The 19,632-nt window shown below is 43.3% G+C and overlaps 1 protein-coding gene across 1 annotated transcript in view; it reads right to left on the bottom strand.

The window, feature by feature from the left end:
* Positions 1-19,632, bottom strand: part of LOC141126762 (transient receptor potential cation channel subfamily M member 2-like) — a 216,994-nt gene that overhangs the window by 134,273 nt on the left and 63,089 nt on the right. Inside the window, exons 15-17 of the mRNA XM_073612743.1 lie at positions 13,788-13,903; positions 9,309-9,404; positions 6,215-6,419 (exon numbers count right to left, since the gene is read on the bottom strand). Of these exons, the coding sequence (XP_073468844.1) occupies positions 6,215-6,419; positions 9,309-9,404; positions 13,788-13,903 (417 nt within the window). The remainder of the gene's footprint in view (positions 1-6,214; positions 6,420-9,308; positions 9,405-13,787; positions 13,904-19,632) is intronic.

The following is a 19,632-nucleotide window of genomic DNA, read 5'->3' as shown; positions in this document are numbered from 1 at the left end:
CTCAATGAAATATAGCTCCCCAGTGCCGGCAGCACTCATGCAGCCTCAGACTATGACACTCCCACCACCATGCTTGACTGTAGGCAAGACACGCTCGTCTTTGTACTCCTCACCTGGTTGCCACCACACACGCTTGACACCATCTGAACCAAATACGTTTATCTTGGTCTCATCAGACCACAGGACATGGTTCCAGTAATCCATGTCCTTAGTCTGCTTGTCTTCAGCAGACTGTTTGCGGGCTTTCTTGTGCATCATCTTTAGAAGAGGCTTCCTTCTGGGACAACAGCCATGCAGACCAATTTGATGCAGTGTGCGGCGTATGGCCTGAGCATTAACAGGCTGACCCCCCACCCCTTCAACCTCTGCAGCAATGCTGGCAGCACTCATACGTCTATTTCCCAAAGACAACCTCTGGATATGACGCTGAGCACGTGTATTCAACTTCTTTTGTCGACCATGGCATGGCCTGTTCTGAGTGGATCCTGTCCTGTTAAACCGCTGTATGGTCTTGGCCACCGTGCTGCAGCTCAGTTTCAGGGTCTTGGCAATCTTCTTATAACCTAGGCCATCTTTATGCAGAGCAACAATTCTTTTTTTCATATCCTCAGAGAGTTCTTTGCCATGAGGTGCCATGTTGAACTTCCAGTGACCAGTATGAGAGAGTGAGAGCGATAACACCAAATTTAACTCACCTGCTCCCCATTCACACCTGAGACCTTGTAACACTAACGAGTCACATGACACCGGGGAGGGAAAATGCCTAATTGGGCCCAATTTGGACATTTTCACTTAGGGGTGAACTCACTTTTGTTGCCAGCGGTTTAGACATTAATGGCTGTGTGTTGAGTTATTTTGAGGGGACAGCAAATTTACACTGTTATACAAGCTGTACACTCACTACTTTACATTGTAGCAAAGTGTCATTTCTTCAGTGTTGTCACATTATTATTATTATTATTCAGGATTTATATAGCGCCAACAGTTTACGCAGCGCTTTACAATATAAAAGGGAGACAATACAGTTATAATACAATAAGATACAGGAGGATTAAGAGGGCCCTGCTCAGAAGAGCTTACAATCTAATAGGGTGGGGCAGGTGGTACAAAAGGTTGTAACTGTGGGGAATGAGCTGGTGGAAGTGGTAGGAGATTACATGAAAAGATAGAATAAAATATTTACAAAAATGTGAGGGGTGTACTCACTTTTATGAGATACTGTATATACACTATATTGCCTAAAGTATTGGGACTCCTGCCTTTACACGCACATGAACTTTAATGGCATCCCAGTCTTAGTCCATAGGTATTATATTGAGTTGGTCCACTCTTTGCAGCTATAGCAGCTTCATCTCTTCTGGGAAGGCTGTCGACAAGGTTTAGGAGTGTGTCTATGGGAATGTTTGACCATTCTTCCAGAAGTGCATTTGTGAGGCCAGGCACCGATGTGGATGAGAAGGCCCGGCTCGCAGCCTCCTCTCTAATTTATCTCAAAGGTGTTCTATGGGGTTGAGCTCAGGACTCTGTGCAGGCCAGTCAAGTTTCTCTACCCCAAACTTGCTCATTCATGTCTTTATGGACCTTACTTTGTGCACTGATCCAAATAATTTGGTGGAGGGGGGATTATGATGGGGGGTTGTTTTTCAGGGGTTGGGTTTGGCCCCTTAGTTCCAGTGAAGGGAACTCTTAGGGCGTCAGCATAGCAAGACATTAAGGATGATTTCATGCTCCCAACTTTGTGGGAACAGTTTGGGGATGGCCCCTTCCTGTTCCAACATGATGGCGCATCAGTGCACAAAGCAAGGTCCATATAGACACGGATGAGCGAGTTTGGGGTGGAGGAACCTGACTGGCCTGCACAGAGTCCTGACCTCAACCCAATAGAACTCCTATGGGATGAATTAGAGTAGAGACTGCGAGCCAGGACTTCTCGTCCAACATCAGTGCCTGACCTCACAAATGCGCTTCTGGAAGAATAGTCAAACATTTCCATAGACACACTCCTAAACCTTGTGGACGGCCTTCCCAGAAGAAGCTGTTATAGCTGCAAAGGGTGGACCAACTCAATATTGAACCCTACGGACTAAGACTGGGATGCCATTAAAGTTCATGTGTGTGTAAAGGCAGGCGTCCCAATACTTTTGGCGATATAGTGTATATTTATCCTTTATGACCTTTAGTTAAAGAGGAAGTAAAGGCAGGAAAAAAAAAAAAAAACACCCTGTAAGGCAAAGGCATAATGAGCTACTGTAGTATGCATAGCATATTAGCTCATTATGAATAACTTACCTGAGATGGAAGCCCGCGAAGCGACCCTCGTTCTTCTCCTTCATCGCCGCCATCTATCCCGGAGTGACATTCGGGTATCGCGGCTCCGGCGCTGTGATTGGCCGGAGCCACGATGGCATCACTCTCGCGCATGCGCGAGGGAGCCGCCACTAACGGCATGATCGCCGTTAGCAGCAGCATGCTCAGTGCGCCTGCGCGCTGCTGTCTACGGTGCATGCGCCATAGACATCGGTGCCAGTCTTTTGCAAATATCTCCTAAACCGTGTAGGTTTAGGAGATATTTGTTGCACCTACAGGTAAGCCTTAACCTAGGCTTACCTGTAGGTAAAAGTGGTCCCAGAGGGTTTACAATCACTTTAACCTGCTGTTATTATTTGTTTTTTTTCTGCATTACTGTTGTTTTCAACCACTGATTTTCAATATTTTTTCAGTTTCATTCATATTGTTTGTTAAAGGGGTTGTAAACTTTGTTACACCACTTGTACCTACAGGTAAGGCTATAATAAGGTTTACCTGTAGGTACTGGAAATATCTCCTAAACCTGCACGGTTTAGGAGATATTTACCATATACACTTGCCTCGACGTCATCGGCGCATGCGCACTGAAGAAAGGGCACGGTCATGCCGTTTCTAAGGGGCTCATGCCGTGAATGGCGGCTCCCACGCACATGTGCGGGAGTGACATCACGCGACTCCAGCCAGTCACAGAACCGGAGCCCATGGCCCCGGAAGGGACGAGGGGTGAAGATGGATGCAGTCACTAGCAGGGACATCGCGGGCTTTGTTTGTAGGTAAGTGGCACATAATGGGCTAATATGCGAAGCTTACTAGGGGAAAAAAAGAGGAAGTAAAACCCTGCCAGGAGCAGCGCAGAGGGACCTGAGAAGAGGGGGATCCAGGCTGCTCTGTGCAAATCCACTGCACAGAGCAGGTAAGTATAACACGCTTATTATTTTATTTTTTAAACCAAGAGTTTACAATCACTTTAAGGTACAAAATAAAAAAATAAAAAAAACACCTTTTTTGATTTCTAAATAACTATTTTATCCCTAGTACCAGAATCATAATATTAGTCTCTCTATAAATGGGATGAATTATATAATAAAGTGTTTTAAAACTAGCTCTGGTAAAAGTCATTTTTTTTTTTTTTAGTTTTGATACTTTTTTTTATTGATCACATAGAAAATAAAATAATTTTTGCAAAATGAAATCACCAAAAGTAAGCCATGATCATGGAGAGTGCAGGTGGACCCAACAGAACTTTCACAGACACAGCTGTAACCACATGTAAACAGTGACCATGTTTAAGGAGGTAAATATGTCAAATTATCTACCCCACTTAAAATCCCATGTCTACCACCAAATTCAACACGTTCTCCTTCTGACCAGGTTATTACAGAGAGGAAATTGCTAAACTCTTCTCTGATGCCCCCTAACTGATATCTTCCACTTCCTCTCTTAAACATGCACTGGTCACCACAAACTTAAAAATCCTCAGTGGACCCCACCAATCTAAACACCTGAAGGCTGGATTCACACACTTTTGATGCATTTTGCATTTTGCAGAAATGCAGGGAAATTTTTTTACATGGGTTCCTATGGAACATGTTCACATCAATGTATTTTTGTGCCTCTGCATTTTTGGAAAGAGAGAAATGCAACGTTTTGCATGTAATAGAATTCAATGGACCCGCATCCAAAACGAAAGTACTGCATTTTTTACCGCGATTTTGATGCGATTTGCGTTTTCCGTTTTTTTTTTTCTTTTTTTTACACTGTATATAGCTGGTGGCTAAGGAGGGGGCCGTGAACCGATTAACAACCGATGAGTCATCGGCTGTCAGCTGGCTTCCCGCTCAATGTAAAAAAAAAAAAGCCAGCTAAAAAAAATCGTGATAAAAACAGCGTGGGGTCACCCCCAAGTCCACACCAGGTCCTTGGGTCTAGTATGGATTTAGAGGGGACCCCCACACACCAAAATAAAAAATAATGGCGTGGGGGTCCCCCCAAAATCTATACCAGACCCTTATCCGAGCATGCAGCCCAGCAGGTCAGGAAAGGGAGGGGACGAGCGAGCGCCCCCCCCCCGAACCATACCAGGCCACATGCCCTCAACATGGGGGATGGGTGCTATAGGGCAGGGGGGGCTCTCTGTTGATGGGGACAAGGGGCTCTTCCCGACAACCCTTGCCCAGTGGTTGTCGGGGTCTGCGGGCAGGGGGCTTATCGGAATCTGGAAGCCCCCTTTGACAAGGGGGCTCCCAGATCCCGCCCTCCCCATGTGAATGATTATGGGGTAAATTGCACCCCCTTGTGACATCACCGCCCAGGGCATGATGGGTCCATGACGTCACAAGGGGGTGTGGCCTCCGAATTATGTAATCCGATTGCCACGCCCCCATCATTATTTAAGATATGCAGGACATCGGCGCCAACAGATAAGTGGGATGCAGAATCGGAGGAGGGTCGCCGGCTGGAGCGGCGGCAGAGGAAGAAGAAAACCGCACAAAGAAGACAGAAGAAGAGTGGAAGAAGAAGCAGGGGGAGAAGGAGAAGACTGGAGGATGAAGATGTGGGAGAAGATGGAGGAAGACCGGAGGAAGAAGCGGAGAAGAAGAAGATTTTTAATAAAAGACGTCAAAAACTGTCTACTGTATTTTTTAACACTACACTTTCCTTTTTTTTTAGTGACTGGGTAGGGGTACAATGTATCCTATACTAATTCACATGGGGGGGCAGGATCTGGGGGCTGTTAAAGGGGGCTTCCAGGTTCCGATAAGCGCCCTGCCCGCAGACCCTGAAACCACTGGGCAAGGGTTGTCGGGTAGAGGCCCTTGTCCCCATCAACATGGGGGCAAGGTGCTTTGGGAGGGGGGCGCAGACCCCCCCTGCCCCTAAGCACCCATCCCCCCATGTTGAGGGCATGCGGCCTGGTATGGTTCAGGAGGGGGGGCGCTCGCTCGCCCCCTCCCTTTCCTGACCTGTTGGGCTGCATGCTCGGATAAGGGTCTGGTATGGATTTTGGGGGGACCCCCACGCCATTTTTTTTAAAATATTGTCATGGGGGTCCCCTCCGAATCCATACTAGACCCAAGGGCCCGGTATGGACCTGGGGGGGAACCCCACGCTGTTTTTTCTCTCAATTTTTTTTTTTAGCCGGCAATTCTTTTTTATTACATTCAGCGGGAAGCCCGCTGACAACTGATAACTCATCAGTTGTTAAGGATGCGGCGGCCGGCTTTCCGGCCCCCTCCTTAGCAACCAGCTACATACAGTGTAAAAAAAAAAAACGCAAAACAAAAATTGCGGCAAAATCGCGGTACTTGAATTTTGGATGCGGATCCATTGAATTCTATTAGATGCAAAACGCTGCATTTTGCGGGAAAAAAAAGTCCCCGACCCTTTCCAAAAATGCAGAGGCACAAAAATGCATTGATGTGAACATGTTTCATAGGAACCCATGTTAAAAAAATTTCCCTGCATTTCTGCAAAATGCATAAAAAAATACATTAGTGTGAATTGAGCCTTAGACCCATCTCTTTTCTCCAAACTTCTAGAATGCCTAGTCTGAACTGCTACCTCACTGATAACAATTTTCTTGACTTAATAACTGCTGCAACCAATGGCTACTACTTAGTAACCATACTATGAGACCTTCCTGCTGCTTTTTGATATCGTTGACCATTTGCTCCTCCTCAAAAAATTCTACTCCCTTGGTCTCTCGAGGTGGATGGGGGAATTGGTTCCGTTTTTTGAATTCATCTCGCTGGTTGAACGAAAAAAAAAAAAAAAGGGCCATGTATGGCCAGCTTTGTCCTCATGTTCTGAATTGTACTGAAACTGTGCTGTCTATGTAAAGAGCTGCACGAACTGTTGGGGTTATATAAATCCAATATAATTATCATAACAATATGACTAACGATACCTGACGTAGCTCCTCGGTAAAGATGGAGAAGACCCAAACGTACAATAGATATTCCCTCCAGGATGGATAGGTCTGGAAGTCAGTTGTCAGAACATATGCAAAAAGCCACAAAAATCCAACATATGACACAACGTTATAATAGAATTTCACATTTGGAGCAGTGAAGAAAGCTTGAAGCTTCCAGAGACAGCTGTACGGTTTAAGTCTGTAGGAGAAATAAGAACAGTCTGTTAGCAGAGTCCAGTCATTACTAATACAGTGGAACCTTGGATTGCGAGTAACGCAGTTTTTCGAGCATTTCGCAATACAAGCTTTTTTTCAAAAAAAATCCTGACTCAGTTTGCCAGCGTTGTCTTGCAAGACGAGCAGGATTCAAGCCTCTGGGGTGTGCAGTACCGCATTTGGCCAGAGGTGCGGGGGCGCCCGTGATGCTCAGAGACCTTCGGAGCCGCTCGGAGACGTTCCCGAGTGTCTCCAAGTGTTTCCGAGTGTTTCTGGCGCCCCCCCCCCACCTCTGGCCACATGCAGTACTGCATAGACAAGCAGTGGCTGTGGAACAAATTATCTGAGTTTCCATTGATTCCTATGGGGAAAATCGCTTTGATTACAAGCATTCTTCTGGAATGGATTATGCTCGTAATACAAGGTACTACTGTATACAGAAACAATCATCCTCAGTACTGGAGGCGTGAGAAGAACACAAAGAACTGCTCTTTCCACAAGACTTCAGGTGATGATGTGGCGAGTCCAAGTATGCAAGTGGGGGGGATGGATGATTGTTTGTTTAAAGAGGTTTTTAAACAAAAATTTAAAGAATCCAGATAGCAAGGATAACATGCCACAAATTTGTAGTAGGGTTGAAATGTAAGTCTGTAAACTTGCTGCACATTTTCACTGACAAGTTGTACACCTGCAGAGAACTTGAAGCACAAGTTCTAGTTGACACTTTTCCAATTTGTAGAAAATTTGCGTGGCAAGTCTCTAGCAAGAGCAAAGTTGCAGTGGGGAGTTTACAGCAAGAGCTTTGCAAGTTACAGTGTCCCCCAGTGGTTGGATGACTATTGCACAACATAACTGAACCAAAACTTGCAGCAGACTTGTAGAATGTTTGCAAAGAAAGTTGATCTGGAGTCATGCAATGCGGACTTGCTGCAATTGAACAACAAACTTGTGAAGCCTGGCAAGTCTAACAATAACTTAGCGAGTACTTTTCAGACTTGCAGCTCAATTGATTGCTATCTTAATGGTTTTGATAATGGAGGTGGATATGAAGGTGTTTAATAATGGTAGGTGCCAGTGTGAATGTGGTTATGAAAGAGACCAGCATAGAGGTTGTTATAATTAAGGCCAGCAGGGAAGTTTTTATGATCAGGATCCGGCAAGGTGTCTGACCGTACACTGGCGTCCGTAAACGGGCCTTGCAGGATCTGAGGCCACCGCTTTCAGGTAGAAATTTTGTACTTGAAGAGGCAGATCCAATGCGATGGCTCCTCTGTAGATCTGGCCGGCGCAGCGTCGGCGCTGCCCACTCTATTAAGTGGAGATATGTGGAGTGGACGGCCAGTGGTCAGGCCAGTGGTTATATGTGGAGTGGATGGCCAGTAGACGGCCTGGACGGCCAGTGGTCAGGCACCTACCCAATCTAGGGCTGGCAGGCTGTGGTGTCCTCTCCTCCTCTCCCCGGGTGAAGGCAGTGGCTCCGGTGTCCGCTCCCCCCACGGCTTCCTCCGCCGTGTCTCTCCTCTCTGTTCCTCCTAAGAGCTAGGCATCCAATAGGATTGCCTGACGCTTTGGCCAATCTGGAAACAGGTCTCACGACCTGCCTCCTGATTGGCGGGGAGAAACTTTAGTGTGAAAACAGCAAAAATGAATTTGCTATTGTCAAACTCGGTTGGATTGGGGCACAGTGCTCTGCGCCCCAAGACCACCCTCTTTTGAAGCCTATTAGAGCCACCACTGGCCTGGAGTACCTGCTGGTGCAGGAAAACCTGGTAGCATGGGGAATATAGGTGAAAAGGTAAGACTTTATCATATGATTTGTAGATGTTTGTGCATGTTATGGCATCCCTATGATTTAACAAGTCAGAGATTTTGCCGTGAAGGCAAACCGACGAAAGAACTATCAAACGCAAGCCAGCCATTCAGCGGTTTGCCTTCAGAGACGGTGGTGAGGCGGGCGTTGTGATTGACGATGGATTTACATCGGGGGACACTGGTTTTTGTATTTTTTAATAAAGGGACTGTCAAAAACTGTCTGTTTTTATTACTTTTTGACAATATTGTGGTGAATGGGTAGGAGTACTATGTACCCGATCCTCATTCATGGGGGGGGGGGGTCTGGGGGCTTTCTGATTCTGATAAGCCCTCCACCCGCAGACCCCCACAACCACAGCCCAGGATCATGGGGAAGGGACCCTTTTTGGGTGCACCCACCCCCCCCATGTTGAGGGCATGTGGCCTGGTATGGTTCAGGAGGGAGGGGGAGCTTGCTTGTCCCCCCTCTTTCCTGACCTGCCAGGCTGTGTGCTTGGATAAGGCTCTGGTATGGATTTTAAGGGGGACCCCACGCTGTTTTTTTTTTTCTTTCTTTTTTTAAATAGCCGGGTGCTTGAAATTGCAACATGAGTCAATTTAAATGTGATTTGACTTGTTTTTTGCTCTTTAGAAATGTCATTTTTGCTGCTGCATATTCTATACATGCTACAGATAAGCCACTTTACAGGCAGACTAAGGGGACCCCCCCAGGCACTATGTTTAAAGGAATTTTTTTATTGCACTTTAAGCATCATTAAAATCACTACCCCTGAAAAAACGATTGTTTTTAATAAAATTTTTTGCATTGAGACATGTCCCCCAGGGCAGTACCCAGACCCCCATACCCCTTTTATGGCTAATTACTTGCATATAAGCCTTAAAAATGGGCACTTTTGATTTCTCATGTTCATCTCCTATAGACTTCAATGGAGTTCGCTGTTTGGGGCAGAACTTTTCCCCTGTTTCAGGAGTTCTGCTGCGAACCGAACAGGGGGGTGTTCGGCCCATCTGTAATCAGGATTCTGCAATATAATGTTTGAGGCACTCCTCTTTGCCTTACCCCTTTGATTTGATTCTGGTATCTTTGCGGATACTCCGATTTCTCCGCTCATTTGGACTTCCATCAAGGAAAGAGGGCGAGTTTGTAAAGCCTTTCCTACAAAAAAGCAAAGCAAGAATTGGCTGAAATAGAGCAATAGGAACTGAGTGCATAACATCGAGAAATGTTATTGATTTCGTCATCTGTAACTTCTTCCATATTCTGGGGTTCAGGCCCGGACTACTGATTGGCCATTCTGGTGATATCCAGGAGGCCTGGCATGTGAGAGGACAAGGGAGCTCCCCTGGCTGCTAAACTGCAACTAGCCCTTTCCAATATCATGACCTTCATTCTTTTCCATTGTAGTTGGTCTCTTGTTGGACCAACAACGAGATCAGTAAAACTACAGTCCAAAACTTCCAGCTGCAGTGCCCATATTGGTACACATGCATTTTTGTTTGTCTTTAAATTATTTTGTCCTTTCCTCACTCTGTAGCTAGGGGGTGCTCTATGTAGTTAGTCCCACCCTTCTTCTTCATGCTTTAGTCTCCATTCACCACATGTGCTGTATTCTGCTGGAACTAGACCCACTATGATTTTCTAACCTCATCTGTGGTTCATTTGCAAAGATCTGCACAGGTTTTTGATGAAAGCTTTCTATGACCTGCAGGATGTCATTTGGATCGAGTCACTGTCTGCCACTGTAAGTTAAAGCGATTGTAAAGTCTCATTTAAAAAAAAAAAAAAAAAAAAAAAAGCACAACAGTGCCTAAAACAGAATTAAAGACACAACAATCTTTTTGAACAGTTCAGTATTCATTAGATATCATAAAATACATTTTAAAGTGGTTGTAAACCCTCTAGTATACAGGGGTGGCTGGGTATTTTTTTTGGGGGGGGCGGCAACAACCCCCCCCCCCCACCTGGGGGTCTCACAGTCGGTCATCCAGCACTTACCCCATTTAGGTCTCCGGTGGACAGCACTGCGGTGGGCATCTCCTCCTCCTCTGCAACACGCCGGCTTCCGCCGTGCGTCTCCTCCCTCCTCCACCTAGGCGTCCAATCAACCCGCTTCCTGATTGGCCGGGAGGAGGATCAGTGTGAGAATAGCGAATATTCATTCGATATTGTCACACAACTGGGTGGGCTCCAATGGATGAGGGGTTTAGGCAATGAAAGCTGGAGGGGAATTGGTTTACAAGGGAAAGGGTTAGGCCCAAAAAACTGCAAAGGAAAGGGTTTAGATATTGAAAACTAAAGACTGAAGGGTATTAAACTGAAAGTTTTTTGGAAATTAAAACAGTCCAAACACACAACTATATATATATATATTTTTTTTTTTGCCACATAATTTCCAGACATCGTTCAGTTTCTTTTGGGAAAACAATGGGAAATACAAAGTATTGCTAAATGTACAGTGCCTTGCAAAAGTATTCATCCCCTTGGCATTTTACATGTTTTGTTGCCTCACAACCTGGAATTAACATGGATTGTTTGAGGATTTGCATCATTTAATTTACAGAACATGCCCACAACTTTGAAGATTTTTTTTTTATATTGTGAAGCAAACAACAAATAGGACAAAATAACAGAAAAGGTTATTGTGCATAACTATTCACCCCCCTAAAGTCAATACTTTGTAGAGCCACCTTTTGCGGCTATCACAGCTCCAAGTCGCTTTGGATAAGTCTCTATGAACTTGCCACATCCTACCACTGGGATTTTTGCCCATTCCTCCTTGTAAAACTGCTCCAGCTCCTTCAAAGTTGGATGGTTTGCGCTTGTGAACAGCAATCTTAAAAGTCTGACCACAGATTTTCTATTGGATTGAGGTCTGGGCTTGGACTAGGCCATTCCAACACATTTACATGTTTCCCCTTAAACCACTCAAGTGTTGCTTTAGCAGTGTGTTTGGGGTCATTGTCCTGCTGGAAGGTGAACCTCCGTCCTAGCCTCAAATCACACACAGAGTGGTACAGGTTTTGCTCAAGAATATCCCTGTATTTAGCACCATCCATCTTTCACTCAACTCTGACCAGTTTCCCAGTCCCGACTGCTGAAAAACATCCCCACAGCATGATGCTGCCACCACCATGTCTCACAGTGGGGATGGTGTTCTTTGGGTGATGTAATGTGTTGGGTTTGCTCCAGACATAGCGTTTTCTTTGATGGCCAAAAAGTTCAATTTCCGTCTCATCAGACCAGAGCACCTTCCTCCATATAATTTGGGGGGCTCCCACATGCCTTTTCGCAAACTCAAGACGTGCCATCTTGTTTTTTGCTGAAAGTAATGGTTTTCTTTTGGCCACTCTGCCATAAAGCCCAAATCTGTGGAGCGTACGGCTTATTGTCGTCCTATGTACAGATACTCCAGGCTCTACTGTGGAACTCTGCAGTCTCTCCAGGGTTACCTTAAGTCTCTGTGCTGCCTCTCTGATTAATGCCCTCCTTGCCCGGTTCGTGAGTTTTGGTGTGCGGCCGTCTCTTGGCAGGTTTGCTGTTGTGCCATGTTCTTTCCATTTGGTTATGATAGATTTGATGGTGCTCCTAGGGATCATCAAAGATTTGGATTTTTTTAATAACCTAACCCTGACTTGTACTTCTCAACAACATTGTCCCTTACTTGTTTGGAGAGTTCCTTGGTCTTCATAGCAGTGTTTGGTTAGTGGTGCCTCTTGCTTAGGTGTTGCAGCCTCTGGGGCCTTTCACAAAGGTGTGTATATGTAATGACAGATCATGTGACACTTAGATTGCACACAGGTGGACATCATTTCACTGATTATGTGACTTCTGAAGGTAATTGGTTGCATCAGAGCTTTTTATGGGCTTTATAACAAAAGGGGGTGAATACATATACACATGCCAATTATCATGTTTTTTATTTCTGAAAAATAGTTTTATGTATATATTTTTCTAATTTTACTTCACCAACTTAGACTATTAGAACATTGAACTAAAGGCTGTAATGTAACAAAATAGGTAAAAAGCCAAGGGGGTGAATACTTTTGCAAGGCAAATTTTCACATTTTCAGGTGCTACCATTGTTTAGAGCAGGCTTTCTCAACCTCTTCAACACAAAGAACCCTTGAAATAACTTTCCTGTCTCAGGGAACACCTACTAGAAATGACTAGAACTACAACTCATGATACATTAGTGAGATGGTCAGTGGGAAGAATGCTCCTTACACTTGTGGTCATTTGGAAGATATACCCCCTTACAAGAAGCCAAAAAGATCAATTGTGTCAGTGGGAACTTATCTGAGAGACGGAAATTGCTCATTGCTCAAGGAACCCCTAACAACCTCTGGAAGAACACTGGTTTAGAGGAACTTTTGATCAAGCAGCTGCGTCAAAAAAGAATCAACACTACTTTGACTTTAGTATAGTTACATTTATGATACTGTACTTTCATCTAGAGTTTGTTCCCTCATAGAAATTGATGTAGAACCCAAGCTGAAAGGGTTGTAACCCATGTAGGATTGTCTACTAAGTTCCACAAGCTGAAGGAGAACTTCACCATGGGGCAACACTAAAGTTCCATTACAAGAAAGACTGCCAAGATCAAGAATCTGATCAAGATCAAGAATCTGCTTTAATGCCCAAAGTCCTGTTCACGAAGGGTCTCGTGGACTAGCTGTAACTCACTAGGCACTTGGCTTCTATTTCTATTGCAGACAGATTATTACATTGGATAGGAAAGAATGCACAGCATGTGTATGTGTGCATGTTTGCAGCTCTTTGTATGTCTTGTACAGTTTGCCTGTAACTGTAAGTAGTTTGTATATGCAACATTCATGTTTGGAAAAAGCACATTAATATACTACTGGGTTGATTTCCTTGGCTTCATTGCAAGAATTAGAGAAACAGCCGAAAAGTAAAATATGTAGGAATACTACCAATTGTCATCCTTACCAGTAAGTCAATTAAAGGATAGTATTACTGTAGAAATGGATGCTGTCTTCAATGTCTTGGGGCCCAAGTACCAGAGACATCTGTCATTGTTAACCACCCACCAGGGGCGGACTGACAACTCATGGGGCCCCCAGGCAATAGGAGATTATGGGTCCCCGGGCAATAGGAGAAGATTATGGGGCCCCCGGACAATAGGAGATTATGGGGCCCCAAGGCAATAGATTATGGGGCCACACACAGTATACAGACACATAATATACCCACACAGTATACACACACAGAATACACATACACACACTGAAAAGGCACTGGAGAGGTGGGGCAACTATAATCTTGGGATTTAAAAAAAAAAAAAACAGATTTTTACATACTGTCCCTGTTTTTATTGAGGCTGGCAACCCTGATGGGGCCCCTTAGTGGCATGGGGCCCTCGGGCAGTGAACGAGTGCCCGAATGGTCAGTCCGCCCCTGCCACCCACCCATATTCATACAGCCTGGTCTTCCATAGACCAGACATTTTGATGGCAGAATACTCCAGATTCCATAAACTACTTCAATTTATAATGTGAGAAACAATGGCAGACTGACCTGTAGGTGATGATGAGGTTGCTGTAGATGAGCGGGAAGAGCAACATACACAGCAAAAGCTGGATGAAGCCATTGTCCACTGAAAGTTTCCCCCACCAGGTCTTTGTGAGGAATGTCTGTGAGAAGACAATAGACAGGTTTTCATTATATTGTCTAATGTGGCACAGGATGTGGGTGGGGTTCCAGAAATCAGAGCAATGAGCTACAAAATAATACACTATGGATATGGCTACCCCCTGGTGAGATATCCAGGCTCATGAAAGTTGAATTACTTATTGAACTGCATGAAAGTATATCTATTGTCAAAATTTAAAATAATTTCTATATTGAATTGCAATTATTTCTATCTTACTTCTAATGGTAGAAACATAGGAAAGTGAAGGCAGAAAAAGACTGAGTAGTCCATCGAGTCTGCCCATTTTTTTTTTTCGATTTGGGATTTTTTTTTTGGGGGGGGGGGGGGGCGGTGTTCTTTTTTTGTTTTTTCCATTAACCTCGTTGTCTGACTATAGATTTATTTTTATCCCAAGCATGTTTGAATCAGTTTACTGTTGACTGTCTCACTACCTCTGTTGGTAGTTTATTCCAGTCATCAACCACCCTTTCAGTAAAATAATACTTTCTAAGATTGGTTTTGAACGTTCCTCCAGTTAGTTTGAGGTCATGTCCCTGTGTTCTTGATTTTGGTTTCATATTGAAAAGACCGCCTTTCTGAACCTTATTCACCCCCCTGATGTATTTAAAGGTTTCAATCATGTCTACCCTTCCCTTCTTTCCTCCAGACTGTACATATTAACCACTTCCAGACCGCCCGCCATTGTTTTACGTTGCTAACTTGAAGAGGAATACCACTGTCGTGGTAGCAGCTAGTTACCATAACCCCGCTATCCTCTTTAAGAGGGGGCAGTCCGCTTCAAGATAAAAGTGGTCTCTGCGGCGGATTCGCCGCAAGATCACTTTTATCGGCGGTGGGAGAGGGCCACCCCCCCGCCGCTCTCCAGTGCCCCCCTAGCCTGTCATGGAGACGAGTGAGGGGAAGATGGCCCCCACCCGTCTCCATATCATTGCAGGGCCGATGCGACGTCAAAACGTCACTTCTGCCTAATGCTCTTAAAGGGACATTTTTTTTTTAAAATGACATTCAATTATTTTATTTTTTTATTGCATTTTAGTGTAAATATGAGAACTGAGCTCTTTTTGACCCCAGATCTCATATTTAAGAGGTCCTGTCATGCTTTATTTCTCAACGAAAATGCAAATAACACTGCGCTAACCCAATATAAAAAAGCAGCTACATAAAATATGACCAATAATATAAACAGAAATAAATGTGAAATGCAGCGCTAATGATGATAGCAAATGGTGGAAAACACATCAGTAATGGTGGCCATGGATGCCCCTGTTGAAGTCCATGTGGACGAAACGCATCGGGCGAGCCTTACTCTTCCCTACACTTGATTTTATTGTTTTATCACGCTTTTTATATTGTTTGTCGATTATTGGTGATATCCAATAAAATACGTCATTTGATCTGCACTATTGGCATTTTATCTATCTTTTTGGGAACCACCCATGCTCTGGAGACTTTCCCGTGGCGGTGATCCCCCCTTGGTCTTTTGAATCGACAGTCATGACGTGGACCATAGAAGATAGATCCCCCTTAAGATCCGGGGTTTCTAAGACCAACCACCATCCATCAAGAATCTCAGAGCCTGCTTGATTCGGTGTCACCGACATCCGAATCCACTCCTATCGGTAAGCGTATTCCATCTATTTCCATTTCATGACCGTATAACCTATTATATACAGAGGAGAAGATTCCCACACCAGTCCAATATTTATATCCAGCCTATGTTTGTTCGATTCATAGTTATATACTGGGACATTATTGTATCTCACCTAACACCCATCATTTCGTATCATGTTACCTATGCATTATTTCTATTACAAGGGATGTAATAGGAATAAAAGTGACCCATTTTTTTTTTTTTTTTAAAGGAACAGTGTAAAAATGAAAAATAAAAGGTAAAATAAATAAGCAAAAAAACATTTTTTAAACACACCCCATCCTAACAAGCTCGCACGCAGAAGAGAACGCATATGTGAGCAGCGCCCGCATATGAAAACGGTGTTCAAACCACACATGTGAGGTATCGCCGTAATCGTTAGAGCAAGAGCAATAATTCTCGTCCTAGACCTCCTCTGTAACTCAAAACATGCAACCTGTAGAATTTTTTAAACGTCGCCTATGGAGATTTTTAAGGGTAAAAGTTTGTCGCCATTCCACGAGCGGGCACAACTTTGAAGCGTGACATGTTGGGTATCAATTTACTCGGCATAACATTATCTTTCACAATATAAAAAAAATTGGGCTAACTTTACTGTTGTCTTATTTTTTAATTAAAAAAAATGTATTTTTTCCAAAAAAAGTGCGCTTGTAAGACCGCTGCGCAAATACAGTGTGACAGAAAGTATTGCAACGACCACCATTTTATTCTCTAGGGTGTTAGAAAAAAAATGTATAAATGTTTGGGGGTTCTAAGTAATTTTCTAGCAAAAAAAAACCTGTTTTTAACTTGTAAACACCAAATCTCAGAAAGAGGCTCGGTCCTTAAGTAGTTAAGTTCCTGAAGCTGCTCTCGATATTTTTTATCCCCCAAACCTTTCACCATTTTTGTTACCCGTCTCTGGACTCGTTCTATCTATTCAATATCTTTTTGTATGTGAGGTCTCCAGAATTGAACACAGTATTCTAAATTAGGTCTTACTAAAGATTTATATAAGGGAATCAGGACCTCCTTCCTCCTGCTGGTGATCCCTCTAGTGATGCATCCTAGAATTCTATTCACTTTTCCTACTGCCTGGTTCCCACTGTTTGCTCATTTTACAATAATCTGAAATAAATACCCCCAAATCTTTTTCTTCTGTAATGCTGGCTAACACTGTACCGCCAATATTGTACTCTCTCAGGGGATCCTTTTTCCCTAGGTGCATTATTTTACATTTAGAAATATTGAACTGCAGTCTCCACTGCTTTGACCAATCTTCCAGCAATGTCAAATCATGTTGCATGTTACAGACACCTCCAGGGATATCAACCCTATTACACACCTTTGTGTCATCAGCAAAAAGACACACTTTTAGTTATATCACTTACATATAGGTTAAAAAAAAAAACAGACCCAGTACATAGCCTTGTGGTACACCACTAGTGACTGGTCTCTGTTCTGAGTGAACCCAATTTATAACCACACTCTGGTATCTAGCCTTTAGCCAACTGTATATCCACTGAACCACCCAAGGGTTAATTCCTAGCTTGTAAAACTTTTGTATTAGATCATTATGTGGAACTGTATCAAATGCCTTGCTGAAATCAAGATATGCTATGTCCACAGCACCACCATGATCCAAAACACTGGTAATATAATAAAAAAATTAAATCAGATTAGTCTGACATGATCTGCCCTCAGTAAGGCCTTGATGCTTTGGGTCCAGCAGGCTATGTATTTTTAGGTGATCATTGATCCTTCTTTTCAGAAGTGATTCCATTAACTTGACTACAATTGATGTATGGCCTGTAATTGCCAGCTTCTACCTTGCTGCCCTTCTTGTGGATTGGTACACTATTAGCTGTCCGCCAATCATGGGGAACTTATCCTGTTAGAAGAGATTGATGGGATGAATTCCATCAGGGCCTGTTGCTTTATTAAGCTCTAATCGAGCCAGTTCCTCTTCTACCTCTGTCTCCAGAAATCCTAGAAATGAACCGCCATTACTAGAACCAATATGATTCTCCAACTTGTTATCGTTAATGCAATTTATTTCAGAGTAGACTGAACAGAAGTAATTGTTTAAATGGTTTGCTACATCCTGGTCTCCCTCAACATATGTATTGTGCCCAGTTCTCATTTTAGTAATCCCATTGTATTTTTTTTCCTTTTACCACTAATGTACCTAAAAAAATGTTTTATCTCCATTCTTAATAGACTTAGCAATTTCCTCCTCTTTCTGTGCTTTGGCAGCACTGATAATGTGTTTGGCCTCCTTTTGTCTATTTTTATTCTCCTCTCTGTCAGCTATACCTCCTATATCCTTGAATCTTCTATATGCTATTTTTTTCCCTTTACTATCCTACTTACCTCTTTAGTGAACCATATTGTTTTTTTCTTTTGTTTATTGTTACTAACTAGCCTGCCATACAATCCAGTTGCCTCCAGGATGGTGGACTTTAATTGTGCCTACTGATTACTTACTCCTGTGATTTTACTCCAACCTTTCAGTTCATTTTTTTGAAATGTCCCCATTTGAGCAAAATTGGTCCTTTTAAAATCTAAAACTTTTGTTTTTTTATATGATTTTTCAGTTCTTGATTTAATATTAAACCAAAGACAAATGCATGTTCAAAAAACTCTCAAATTCCATATTAAGAAGCTCAGCGCCCTTGTGTGAGGGATGCAGACCATCTCTCTTGTACAGCTCAGTGCCAGACCACCTGATAGCATCATCACTAACATAACCAAAACCTTCAGCTTTGCACCAATCCTTTGAACAAACATTGAACTCTGCAATACGAAGTACTTTCTTGTTTTGTCCATTGTGCACAGGTAAGACCTCTGAAAATGTAACAGTAAACCCTAACTGTTGAAGATCCTGGCCCAAATTCTGGTAATACTTCTGCACAGAATGCACATCATTCTGGGACAAGTCATTTTTGCCAAGGCACACAACAACATCAACATTACACTCTTCACTAGCTTTTTTGACAATTCTTAAAATGCGCCTTTTATCTCTTCTAACAGTAGCACCGGGCAAATACCTAACTTCCTTTGACACTTCCACGTGATTGCCTAAAGCAACACCTCTTACAATTTAATCACCAACAAGAAGATGACCTCCTTTTAGGAGCCTTATCCACAACACCTGCCTAGTTTGCAACCTCAGATAAAACAGTTACTTTTGGAACTGATTTTTTTTTTTTTATCATCAGGACCGTTCCTGTGCAGAGAAGGCTTGTCAATCTCACAAGTAGCTATGTTTGCAGTCTTTGTATCTGATTCTAGTTCAGAAAAAACACTATAGGGGTTATCCAGTATCACACCAAAAGCTACATGTTAATGGTCCACTGGCCTTACTCTTCCAGACCCAACAGTTGTCCACACAGTCTCTGAGGAAGAGGTGGCTTTTTGCAGGGCAGCTCAACAGAACAAACTAGCTTAGACAACCTCCTGATCTCAGACTGCAGGGCACAAACCATTATCAGCATTTTTCTTCTTTCGGCAGGATGCACACAGTTTTCGGCCGATAAGTTTCAGTGCCAAATTTTCAGTGCACCACCACTAAGTATAAGTATTCCAGATTAAAAGGCTGTGTTATATTTCGAAAGAAACCTACCTGTGCAACATAATGATTATGTCTGCTTCAAGGCTATACATTAATGTCAGGACTTGAGAGCGCTTTTCTGGTATATTTAAGCCTTTAACGTTCAGATGGGAATGAGAAGGGTTTTCATCAGATAAGGCTTCAAGAGAGGATCGAACTTAGAAACCCCAGCAAGAAATTAGTTTGGGGGAGAAGGTTAGGGGGTAATGAAAAGGAGGGAGGTGTAAAAAAAAAAAAAAAGGAAAAAAAGGAGTAGGGGATAGGGTATAGAAGGTAAGGAGGTTAGAAAGAGGAGAAGGAGACAGAGGGATCTAATACTCTGGAGGCAGGTATCATGTAAATGCAGCCTGTACCCAAGGGGAAAAACCATAAGCAAATATGTGTAATCCTTAAAAAAAAAAGTATGTTTTTTTTTTTATGCCCCATTTATACTTACCTAGGTGGATGCAGCATTGGTCTGATGCTG

This window comes from Aquarana catesbeiana, linkage group LG02 (genome assembly GCF_042186555.1).
Source record: "Aquarana catesbeiana isolate 2022-GZ linkage group LG02, ASM4218655v1, whole genome shotgun sequence".
NCBI lineage: Eukaryota > Metazoa > Chordata > Amphibia > Anura > Ranidae > Aquarana > Aquarana catesbeiana.
Note: the sequence above shows the minus strand (reverse complement) of the source record. Positions and strands in the feature narration are given on the sequence as shown.